This window comes from Aulonocara sp. 'chitande type north' Nkhata Bay, linkage group LG18 (assembly GCF_057382095.1).
Source record: "Aulonocara sp. 'chitande type north' Nkhata Bay isolate Kocher_YH1m ecotype deep benthic linkage group LG18, A_spYH_male_GT1.1, whole genome shotgun sequence".
Taxonomy (NCBI): Eukaryota; Metazoa; Chordata; class Actinopteri; order Cichliformes; family Cichlidae; genus Aulonocara; species Aulonocara sp. 'chitande type north' Nkhata Bay.
Window position 1 is genome coordinate 11,441,686 of NC_141361.1, and position 12,683 is coordinate 11,454,368.

The 12,683-nt window shown below is 37.1% G+C and overlaps 1 protein-coding gene across 5 annotated transcripts in view; it reads left to right on the top strand.

The window, feature by feature from the left end:
* Positions 1-12,683, top strand: part of zfyve9a (zinc finger, FYVE domain containing 9a) — a 56,933-nt gene extending 44,250 nt beyond the window's left edge. For all 5 annotated transcript variants that reach the window (XM_086272735.1, XM_086272737.1, XM_086272738.1 and 2 more), the window contains exons 18-19: positions 8,857-9,033; positions 9,252-12,683. In XM_086272735.1, the coding sequence (XP_086128861.1) occupies positions 8,857-9,033; positions 9,252-9,413 (339 nt within the window). In that variant the 3' untranslated portion in view covers positions 9,414-12,683. The remainder of the gene's footprint in view (positions 1-8,856; positions 9,034-9,251) is intronic.

Below are 12,683 nucleotides of genomic sequence, written 5' to 3' on the forward strand. Positions count from 1 at the left end.
CAGAAAACTCTCCATATAAAGTGAATGGAGAGCTTGTTCAAAATCACCGCTGGATTTCTGTAATGAGAGGCATATTCGAATCGTCATATCTCCTTAACGAAGCAAAGTTAAGACATGAGGCTTGTCCCCGAATATCTTCAGACACCCCTGACGCTCACAATTCAAGAATTTCTTTCTCACCTATTACCGTTCTGAAATGAGTTGGACTTGTTTGAGGGTAGGAAATTCGTCCTTCGCTCAGATTTCTTCAGATTTCAAACTGTGGAAATGAACCACTTTTTTCTCTCGTCATAACTTTTTGTTGGATTTCCACAGAGACCTGAAAATTTCCATGATTGTTCACCAAAGCCTGCTGTCTCTTACGGTGAAAGAATGATATCGATACTCCAAATAGATTTCGAGTTAGAAAGCGTTGTTTGAGGGCAAGTCAAGGCAGTTTTTGCTTCGCTCTACTCAGTTATGGTGCATTACAAGTCAAATATCTTTAATAATTCATATTTTAATGATAAATTGTAAACACTGGAAGATTCCCCCATCTCTTCTGAACAAAACGGTGTAAGAATGACCGCTCTAGCCCCTACGGTTTGGAAATTATGGTCATTTGTTTGAGGGGAGTCCTCACTATGAGAAATAGGCTGCAATAATCCTGTGCCTCTCTGTGCTGCGTGTGTAAAAAGAGGCACATGTTTTGGCGGGAAAAAGTACACAGGCTCTCTGATTGGTGGATTCAAATTCAGCAGCTCCCAGGCTGACCTAGAAACTTACTTCTCTCTCCCTGTGCATTTTTTTGCTGATTTTTTCATTTAACAAGTATATTTGAGGGACCCTCAGCATGTTCAGCATTTTTTCAGCTGTCCATTTTGCTTTTCCAATTTTTCTGTTTAACTTATTACTATTGTGCTAAATAATACTATTTCTGCTATTTTATAAGATTTGTGCCTAATATAGTATTTCTGCTAAATTACAATATTTCTGCTTTTTATACTATTTGTGCTAAAACATAGTATTTCTACTAAATGTAGTATTTATGCTTAATCATACTATTTCTGCTTTTTATGGGATTTGTGCCTAATATAGTATTTCTGCTTTTTATAGGATTTTTGCTCAAACATAGTATTTCTACTAAATGTAGTGTTTATGCTTAATCATCCTATTTCTGCTTTTTATAGGATTTGTGCTTAATATAGTATTTCTGCTAAATTATAGTATTTCTGCTTTTTATAGTATTTGTGCTAAAACATAGTATTTCTACTAAATGTAGTATTTATGCTTAATCATAGTATTTCTATATATTTCTGCCAGGTCCCCAGGCAGCCAATCCTCTGTGAGGACTGAGAAATTCAAATTTTCAAATCAGGGCCTGCACGGCTTCCCAGCCAATCATATATGTGTCCTGAGGCATTCAAATTTGCATATTGGGGCCTTCATGGCTTCTAAGCCAGCCAATCATATCTGAGGGCTGAGGAATTCAAATCCACAAATCAGGGCCTGCACGGCTTCCCAGCCAGCCAATCATATATGTGGTCTCAGGCATTCATATTTGCATATTGGGGAATTCGTGGCTTCTAAGTCAACAAGTCATCCATGTCATATATCTCTAAAAATTCACATTTTAATGATAAATTGTTAACACTGGAAGATTCCCCCATCTCTTCTGAACCAAACAGTGTAAGAATGACCGCTCTAGCCCCTACGGTTAGGAAATTATGGTCATTTGTTTGAGGGGAGTCCTCACTATGAGAAATAGGCTGCAATAATCCTGTGCCTCTCTGTGCTGCTGCGTGTGTAAAAAGATGCACCTGTTTTGGCGGGAAAACGTAAACAGCCACTCTGATTGGTGGATTTAAATTCGGCAGCTCTCTCCCTCTGTGTCTGTCTGTGTGTGTGTGTGTGTGTGTGTGTGTGTGTGTGTGTGTGTGTGTGTGTGTGTGTGTGTGTGTGTGTGTTTAGTGGGAGAGAGAGGACCCTGCCCTTATTTGGCAGCATGTCATTGTAGGATTTAAATTGAATATAGTTAGACTGATTGACTGGATTAGAGCCTGTGTTTGTGTGTCCCTCTCTGCATTTCTGTTTCAATATGCCTCCATATTTGTAATTTTGTAAGTTATTGCTATTCTGCTAAATCATAGTATTTCTGGTACTTTTTGGTACTTGTGCTAAATACAGTATTTCTGCTAAATTATAGTATTTCTGCTTTATTATACTATTTGTGCTAAAACATAGTATTTCTACTAAATGTAGTATTTCTGCTTTTTATACTATTTGTGCTAAATTATAATATTTCTGCTTTTTATACTATTTGTGCTAAATTATAATATTTCTGCTTTTTATACTATTTGTGCTAAAACATAGTATTTCTACTAAATGTAGTATTTCTGCTTTTTATACTATTTGTGCTAAATTATAATATTTCTGCTTTTTATACTATTTGTGCTAAATTATAATATTTCTGCTTTTTATACTATTTGTGCTAAATTATAATATTTCTGCTTTTTATACTATTTGTGCTAAATTATAATATTTCTGCTTTTTATACTATTTGTGCTAAATTATAATATTTCTGCTTTTTATACTATTTGTGCTAAAACATAGTATTTCTACTAAATGTAGTATTTCTGCTTTTTATACTATTTGTGCTAAATTATAATATTTCTGCTTTTTATACTATTTGTGCTAAATTATAATATTTCTGCTTTTTATACTATTTGTGCTAAAACATAGTATTTCTACTAAATGTAGTATTTCTGCTTTTTATACTATTTGTGCTAAATTATAATATTTCTGCTTTTTATACTATTTGTGCTAAATTATAATATTTCTGCTTTTTATACTATTTGTGCTAAATTATAATATTTCTGCTTTTTATAGTATTTGTGCTAAAACATAGTATTTCTACTAAATGTAGTATTTATGCTTAATCATAGTATTTCTATATATATCTGCCAGGTCCCCAGGCAGCCAATCCTCTGTGAGGACTGAGAAATTCAAATTTTCAAATCAGGGCCTGCACGGCTTCCCAGCCAGCCAATCATGTATGTGGGCTCCAGGTATTTAAATTTGCATATTGGGGAATTCGTGGCTTCTAAGTCAACAAGTCATCCATGTCATATATCTCTAAAAATTCATATTTTAATGATAAATTGTCAACACTTGAAGATTCCCCCATCTCTTCTGAACAAAACGGTGTAAGAATGACCGCTCTAGCCCCTATGGTTAGGAAATTATGGTCATTTGTTTGAGGGGAATCCTCACTATGTGAAATAAACTGAAAGAAGCAGGTCTATGTCTCTGTGCTGCGTGTGTAAAAAGATGCACCTTTTTTGGCGGGAAAACGTAAACAGCCTCTCTGATTGGTGGATTCAAATTCAGCAGCTCCCAGGCTGACCTAGAAACTTAGTCCTCTCTCCCTGTGTGTGTGTGTGTGTGTGTGTGTGTGTGTGTGTGTGTGTGTGTGTGTGTGTGTGTTTGTGTGTGTGTTTAGTGGGAGAGAGAGGACCCTGCCCTTATTTGACAGCATGTCATTGTAGGATTTAAATTGAACATAGTTAGACTGGTTGACTGGATTAGAGCCTGTGTTTGTGTGTCCCTCTGTGCATTTGTGTTTCAATAAGTTATTACTATTCTGCTAAATCATAGTATTTCTGGTACTTTTCGGTACTTGTGCTAAATACAGTATTTCTGCTAAATCATACTATTTCTGCTTTTCATAGGATTTATGCCTAATATAGTATTTCTGCTAAATTATAGTATTTCTGCTTTTTATAGGATTTGTGCCTAACATAGTATTTCTGCTAAATTATAGTATTTCTGCTTTTTATAGGATTTGTGCTTAACATAGTATTTCTGCTAAATTATAGTATTTCTGCTTTTTATACTATTTGTTCTAAATTATAGTATTTCTGCTTTTTATAGGATTTGTGCTTAATATAGTATTTCTGCTAAATTATAGTTTTTCTTCTTTTTATAATATTTGTGCTAAAACATAGTATTTCTACTAAATGTAGTATTTATGCTTAATAATAGTATTTCTATATATTTCTGCCAGGTCCCCAGGCAGCCAATCCTCTGTGAGGACTGAGACATTCAAATTTTCAAATCAGGGCCTGCACAGTTTCCCAGCCAATCAAATAAGTGTCCTGAGGCATTCAAATTTGCATATTGGGGCCTTCGTGGCTTCTAAGCCAGCCAATCATATCTGAGGGCTGAGGAATTCAAACCCACAAATCAGGGCCTGCACGGCTTCCCAGCCAGCCAATCACATATGTGGTCTCAGGCATTCAAATTTGCATATTGGGGAATTCGTGGCTTCTAAGTCAACAAGTCATCCATGTCATATATCTCTAAAAATTCATATTTTAATATTAAATTGTCAACACTTGAAGATTCCCCCATCTCTTCTGAACAAAACGGTGTAAGAATGACCGTTCTAGCCCCTACGGTTTGGAAATTATGGTCATTTGTTTGAGGGGAGTCCTCACTATGAGAAATAGGCTGCAATAATCCTGTGCCTCTCTCTGCTGCGTGTGTAAAAAGATGCACCTGTTTTGGCGGGAAAAAGTACACAGGCTCTCTGATTGGTGGATTCAAATTCAGCAGCTCCCAGGCTGACCTAGAAACTTACTTCTCTCTCCCTGTGTGTGTGTGTGTGTGTGTGTGTGTGTGTGTGTGTGTGTGTGTGACAGAGAGAGAGAGAGAGAGAGAGAGAGAAAGGCTTTTAATGGGATGATCTCATTCTAAGATTTAAATTCAATATATTTAGACTGGTTGACTAAATTGGATCTTGTGTGTGGGTCTCTCTGTGCATGTGTGTTTCCTCATGTGTACATATTTGTGATTGTGTGGCTGTAATAAATTTTTTTGCAGATTTTTGTCATTTAACAAGTATATTTGAGGGACCCTCAGCATGTTCAGCATTTTTTCAGCTGTCCATTTTGCTTTTCCAATTTTTCTGTTTAACTTATTACTATTGTGCTAAATCATACTATTTCTGCTATTTTATAAGATTTGTGCTTAATATACTATTTCTGCTTTTATAGGATTTGTGCTTAATATAGTATTTCTGCTTTTTATAAGATTTGTGCTTAATATAGTATTTCTGCTAAATGTAGTATTTATGCTTAATCATACTATTTCTGCTTTTCATAGGATTTGTGCTTAATATAGTATTTCTGCTAAATTTAGTATTTCTGATTAATTATAGTCTTTCTACTAAATCATAGTACAGTATTTCTGCTTTTTATGGGATTTGTGCTAAAACAAAGTATTTCTACTAAATGTAGTATTTATGCTTAATCATACCATTTCTGCTTTTTATAGGATTTGTGCTTAATATAGTATTTCTGCTAAATTATAGTATTTCTGCCAAATTATAATATTTGTGCTAAAACATAGTCTTAATTTAAAATTACAATATTCATAGTTCATCACAGTGTCTCTGGTAAATCACAATATTTCTGCTCTGTTGTACTATTTTTCTAAATCATAGTGTTTCTGTAATGTTTAAGTATTTTTGGCTAAATATATTCTTTCTGTTATCTTATACTATTTCTCCTAAATTCTTGTATTTTTGAGAAGTTATCATGTTTCTGGTAAGTTACAATATTTCTGCTAAATTCTGCTATGCTATTGTATTTCTGCCAAGTATTATGTTTCCTCTAAGATATTGCAGTTCTGCTAAGTTATTCCATTTTAGCAAACTTCTTTTGCTTCTGCAAAGTTTTTACAATTTCTGCAACTTTTCAGCTTTTTCAGCTACTTTTTGCATACAGCTTCAGCTTTAAAGCATCCACACTGCATTTTCGCAGGAAATGCAAATTTTTCTAGTTCCATTTTATTATTATTATCTATTCCGTACGTTTTTTGAAAGCCTACTCCTTCAAAACCGTTCAACTTAGAAAAACCATTCAAACACCGTTAGATTCCTATTCTTTTGGACAACACTGCTTCTATTTTTCATATTTTTAACATTTATATTTTTAATTTTATTCAACTTTATTCAACAAAAATTTATAATGTATTTCAATGGGGATACCCTTCAAATCCTCATTCAACTTACTCATTTTTAAACTCTTACTACTTCCACATACATTGACATAGAGCCACCATTCAAACTTTAAAACGAAGACAAGACATTCAACTATTCAACTTGTATTTATCTTTTCAATATCTATTATACTTTTTCTTCAGTTCCAGTTTAAGTTTCATGATGTTTTTTCACCCGTTTCAGAGTTTATAATGGGTGTGTATGGGACGGAATGTTGGGGCTAGAGTGAGAGAGCTCAACTGCTAGAGTGAGAGGAGCAAAAAAATTAATCTTAAAATATTTTTTAAAACTGCTGCTGTGTCCACAGCGTTTGCTCTACAGCCACCATTTTACCCTCAAAACGTAGCCATCGCTGTCCTCTTTCATCCAATGTGTTTACTATTGTCCTAGGTGTTATGGTTCTTTCATAAATGTCACCAATGCACAGCCTCCTCCCTCCAACTCTTCCATAGACTCTAATGTTAAAATGGCTCAGAAGGTTCTTTTGAAAATCAGAAGAGCATGGTGTCTTTACACTGTCACCACGTCCATACAATAAACTCCACAGGCATGAAAACTGAGAATTCAGTAGACTAGACATTGTTGTCGCTCACGGTGAAAGAATTTTGTCAATACGACTTGTACTTTTCATATGGGAACGATTTGTTTCGGCCTGACTTTTCTGTTCATTTTAAGCAGCAAAAGTGAGGCGCATGTCTGTGTACGTGTGTATGGAGCCCTTGGGTGCGGTCACTATAGCAACCAGGCTCACACCTGCCTGCTTAACGAGCTCTCTCTCTCTCTCTGCCAAGATTCATCTTAAACACTTCTCTTTCAACTGCTGCTGTGTCCACAGTGTTAAAGCCATCATTTTACCCTCAAAATGTCGCCATCGTTGTTCTTTTTCCAACATCTTGTCTTTCAAAGCTCAGAGATGTAAACTTTTTAAACTGTGTGGGTCCAAGTGGAGGGATCACATTTTAGTCATTCAGTGATTCAAAGAATATGACCTTTTAATATTCATTCAGATGTTTTCTGACTCTAAATGTTCTTTTCTCATTTCTTAGGGTTTTCTAATTTACATTTAAAACATTTTCAGTTTTTTTCCAACTCCTTCTTCTGTGTAACCTTCAGCTTTTAGCAGTTCAGCACCTTTGTTTTCAGGTTAAATTCAGGTTGTTTTTTTTTTTTTTTTTTATCTCATTCAAAATTTTTAACTCAAAATTCAGCAATTAATTCATTTCAGTCCATACATTCAGATTCAAGCATTCACACTGCAGTTTCTTCAGAAAATGCACTTTCTAGTTATTCTATTTTATCTATTCCGTACGTTTTTTGTACTCCTACTCCTTCAAAACCGTTCAACTTAGAAAAACCATTCAAACACCATTAGATTCCTATTCTTTTGGACATGACTGCTTCTATTTTTCTCATTTTTAACATTTATATTTTTAATTTTATTCAACTTTATTCAACAAAAATTTCCCATGTATTTCAATGGGGAGACCCTTCAAATCCTCATTCAACTTACTCATTTTTAAACTCTTACTACTTCCACATACATTGACATAGAGCCACCATTCAAACTTTAAAACGAAGACAAGACATTCAACTATTCAACTTGTATTTATCTTTTCAATATCTATTATACTTTTTCTTCAGTTCCAGTTTAAGTTTCATGATGTTTTTTCACCCGTTTCAGAGTTTATAATGGGTGTGTATGGGACGGAATGTTGGGGCTAGAGTGAGACAGCTCAACTGCTAGAGTGAGAGGAGCAAAAAAATTAATCTTAAAATCTTTTTTAAAACTGCTGCTGTGTCCACAGCGTTTGCTCTACAGGTATGATTTTACCCTCAAAACGTAGCCATGGCTGTCCTCTTTCATCCAATGTGTTTACTATTGTACTAGGTGTTATGGTTCTTTCATAAATGTCACCAATGCACAGCCTCCTCCCTCCAACTCTTCCATAGACTCTAATGTTAAAATGGCTCAGAAGGTTCGTTTGAAAATCAGAAGAGCATGGTGTCTTTCCACTGTCACCACGTCCATATAATAAGCTCCACAGGCATGAAAACTGAGAATTAGGTAGACTAGACATTGCTGTCGCTCACGGTGAAAGAATTTTGTCAATACGACTTTTACTTTTCATTTGGGAGCGATTTGTTTCGGCCTGACTTTTCTGTTCATTTTAAGCAGCAAAAGTGAGGTGCATGTCTGTGTACGTGTGTATGGAGCCCTTGGGTGCAGTCACTATAGCAACCAGGCTCACACCTGCCTGCTTAACGAGCTCTGCCTGCCACTGTACCAAGATTCATCTTAAACACTTCTCTTTCAACTGCTGCTGTGTCCACAGTGTTACAGCCATCATTTTACCCTCAAAATGTCGCCATTATTGTTCTCTTTCCAACACAGTGTCTTTCAAAGCTCAGACATTTAAACTTTTTAAACTGTGTGGATCAAAGTGGAGGGATCACATTTTTTTCATTCAGTGATTCAAAGAATATTTAACTTTTAATATTCATTCAGATGTTTTCTGACTCTAAATGTTCTTTTCTCATTTCTTAGGGTTTTCTAATTTACATTTAAAACATTTTCAGCTTTTTTCCAACTTCTGCTTCTGTGTAACCTTCAGCTTTTAGCAGTTCAGCACCTTTGTTTTCAGGTTAAATTTGGTTGTTTTTTTGTTTGTTTTTTATTTCATTCAATATTTTTAACTCAAAATTCAGCAATTAATTCATTTCAGTGCATACATTCAGATTCAAGCATTCACACTGCAGTTTCTTCAGAAAATGCACTTTCTAGTTATAAAGTTGTTTTTCTGTGCTGCTCTCAGGTGTTCTTCCTCCAGAGCGAAGACCAAACCAGTGTTCTGAGCGACCCGGCCGACCACAGCCGCCTCACGGAGAACGTGGCGAGAGCGTTCTGTATGGCTCTGTGTCCACACCTGAAGCTGCTGAAGGAGGACGGCATGGCCAAACTGGGACTGAGGGTCACTCTGGACTCTGACCAGGTAGGACTCTGAGAAGGTTTGTTTTATAGATGTAGACCCTGATGTGTAAACGGACCTTTGCATCAACAACGGAACGAATCCTTCCAAGGCTGAACCCTGCCACAGTCCACATTATTTTTCAAACTCTTCATAAATCTGCAGAAAACCATCAGAAATCTGCCCGATGTGCCAGTTTACACTAGATCTTTGGTATGACTTCACCCTTTCATTCTCCGCAGGTGGGTTATCTGGTCGGAAGCAACGGCCAGCCTCTCCTGCCTCAGTACCTGAGCGACCTGGACAGCGCTCTGATCCCCGTCATTCACGGCGGGGCGTGTCAACTGAGCGAGGGCCCGGTGGTCATGGAGCTGATCTTCTACATCCTGGAGATCATCTCTTAGGAACTTCAGACATCCCACCAACCTGCACCCCTTCTCACCTCCAAACTTCTTCTTCTTCTTTTTTTTCTGACATCATCTCCCTTCGGCCGTTTGCACTTCAAAAGAGCCCGAAAACTGTGCCGTGCCCGGCAGGGTAGCATTCCTCAAGCCAAACCTATGCATCCACCCACGGTCTGAGGAAGCTCTGAATAGGATCACCTGTCACCTCAGTCAGGATGTCTCCACAGATCACACTGTGTCCGTCCTGATACCCACACTTTTGCTGCCTCTGAGAAGCTGCCACGCAACGAGCGTCAGGCGGCCGATATTGTGCAGTTTGTCCTCAGATAGCGAACGCATCCAGGAAGGGATGAAGGCACTAAGTAAAATTTTCTTATCTCATTCGGAGTTTAAGTAAGAAGAGTGTTTATTACAATGAAAGGGTCACAGGGTGTTTAGCCTTGTTATAAATTAGTAAACCAGTGCCATTAGAATCGTGTCTGTGAACCTAAAAGCTGAGTGTGATGAATTGTGGGATTTATTAAGCCTCTCAACTTTTCTCTTAAATGCAGCTTTAGCTTCATGGTTTTAGACAAATGAGTGAATTATGAAATGAGTAAAACCAGGGTGTGTGTGTGAATAGGATGATGAATTATTCTGTCTATTATCAGAGGAGCTGTAGAATTAACAATCTGCAGAGCTGCAGAGTTTTTAAGGAGAAGGCACTCTCTCCTTTCTACCAGACACAAACCCGTAGTGATCAGTGACGTCTTTGTAATGGCAGCCGTCCTCACAGGTCAGGACACCCTGAGCTCTCGTGCATTTTGACAAAGAGGCAGATTATTCCCTAAAGGTCGCCTTAACACTGTGAGAGTAAAGCTGAAACGGCCATGGCTGCACAAATACAAACGAATCAACCAGAAGTAGTGACTAAATTACGAGCAGAACTGTGACAGATAGGACCTCTCCTGCAGTGACACACAGCCTTCAATCAATCAAATGCTATGAGAGAATGGAGGATAATACAGCCTTTAATACCAATTGAAAGAGCCACGAGTTTTGGTTAAACCTGCTGCAATTCTGCCCTTTGGTACATAAAGCAGCACTCCAGAGCTCAAAATATCAGTTGGGGCCAAATAGTTAATTTTGGTCTCTAAACACAAAAGAAATCAAATAAACTACAACAGCGGTTCCATCTTATAATCTAACCTGCAGATATGTTTTGACCCGTTAGACTTAACACTATTTTATTAAAATCTGCTAGTTATGAGCTGGTCATCATATGTGAATCACATTGCGATGCATGACATGACACTGGTGATTGAGCACAAAAAGTCACCAGGAAGGTGTTTGCTGAGGTCGCGAAGAATGAGCCAAGAGCCAAGCAAGTTTTTTTTATTTGTTACAGCCACAGGACTCGCCCCCTAGTGGCCATTACAAAAAATGCACCTGCACAGCGACGGAAACTACATTCATGGCTCCTGCTCGGATGCTCCTTAAGTGTGGGTATTGGGACTGACCTCCTGCTTCCTGATCGCACATCACTGTGGCAGCCGGAGGTCCTGAAGCATTGAATTCTGGGTAAAACCTGCCTCTGTGTAGCACGGATGCTGGTGCAAGGGAGAGTCATATCCGTTACTGAAAAGTTTGGACTATTTCTGTTTCAAAACAGTATTAATCATCGTGGAAGGAGGTGGTGATTACTTTCCCTTTTTTTTTTTTTTTTTTTTTTTTGCACCGTGGTGCTCAGTGCCTGCAGTAGTGTTTCATCAAGGGAGAAAAGGAAAATGAAAACCATTTCAGATTCACTTAAGCTTTACTCATCAGTCACCAGATGCTTTACTTCACTCGTTGTACATACTTTTGTAGGCAGGACGATTTCTCCTTGATCACACCTGAAACATCTGTAGCCTCCAGAGATCCCAGTATTATCGTTCAGACAGCTGATTTAAATAAAGGTTCTGATGCTTTATCGATAATCAATCTGTACATAAATGTGCGAAGGGGGGGAGAGTCAGGTTTTAATCTCATCAGTCATTCAGTGTTGGTTCAGCAGAGGTCGAAAAAAATCTTCACCTCATTTTTGTCTTTTTAATCATAACGAGAATAACTGATAAATATAATATTATTATATATAAATAAACTGTATTAACTTGCAGATGCAGTGCACTGGATTTAAGCCATTTACAGGAGAGTTTAAAGTGAGCATCAGGGTGTCCTGGAAGTAAGAGGTCAGTATTTGTCGAGACTTAAATGACCCGAAGCTGAATGTATCTCATCTCAAGTTGTCTGCATCCTTCCAAACCTCGAAGTCAAGACTTCTCTAAACACCCTGAACCTCTGAGGTGTTTTCTAAAATCAGGCACGTTGGAGGTTCACCGCCTGATCTGGACTCTGCTCTCCTTCAACAACATGGACCTGGACAAGAAGTCTAAGAATGTATTCCTCATGTTTCTGTTTAAATCTGTAAAATGTGCTCTTGTTTCTGACGAGACTGATCACAAAAACGAAAAAAAAAACAAAACAACCCACCCTGCTGTGTTTAAAAAGCTCTGTACAGTAACCATTCTGCATTATGCTAATTTCTCCATCGTTAATTGTGCTGATGTAAAACAATCTCGAGTGAGAATCAGACAATCAGAGGAAAATCTGCAGAAGAGCCGACGCTTGAAGTTTAAATCTGACCTGTAGCCGCTCTGCATTCATTTATTAATCAGAATCTTTTAGGAGCTACTGTAGCAAAGTAACGTTTAGTTTAAAAGGAAAAAAAAAAGGTCAAAGTTCACCACTTCTGGGTTATTTTACTGTGATCATACCAGAAGCAGTGTGGGTCAATCACTGTGTTTCTTTAAAAAAATTAAATAAATTAGCATAATGAAAAGGGGGGCACGAGGATCTATTTTTCTGACTCGCTCTTTTGTTACTGTTTAATTCTTTTTTTCCTTTTTGCATTATCTGAAGTGTGCAATATGCCCGAAATCCAAAAAAAGAAGAAAAAAAGGTGCAATTTGTTTGAAAAAGTAGCATTTGTTTTGTATTCAGTTGTAAGATGTTACTGTTTAAACCTATAACACTGCATGCAAACAGAAATGAGCCGGAAAAGGCGACTGGAGCGAGTCAACTTTGCATTTCAACAGTCAGAAAATTCTCCACAAAAATATGAACTTGTTCAGTTCTTTATTATTATTTTTTAATAAATCAGTTTGAAAAGCCAAAAAGCCTGTTCATCTTTCCCCCTCCTTTGTCAAAAATACTGTAGTATATGTAAAATAAAAACTTATAGAAAATTGA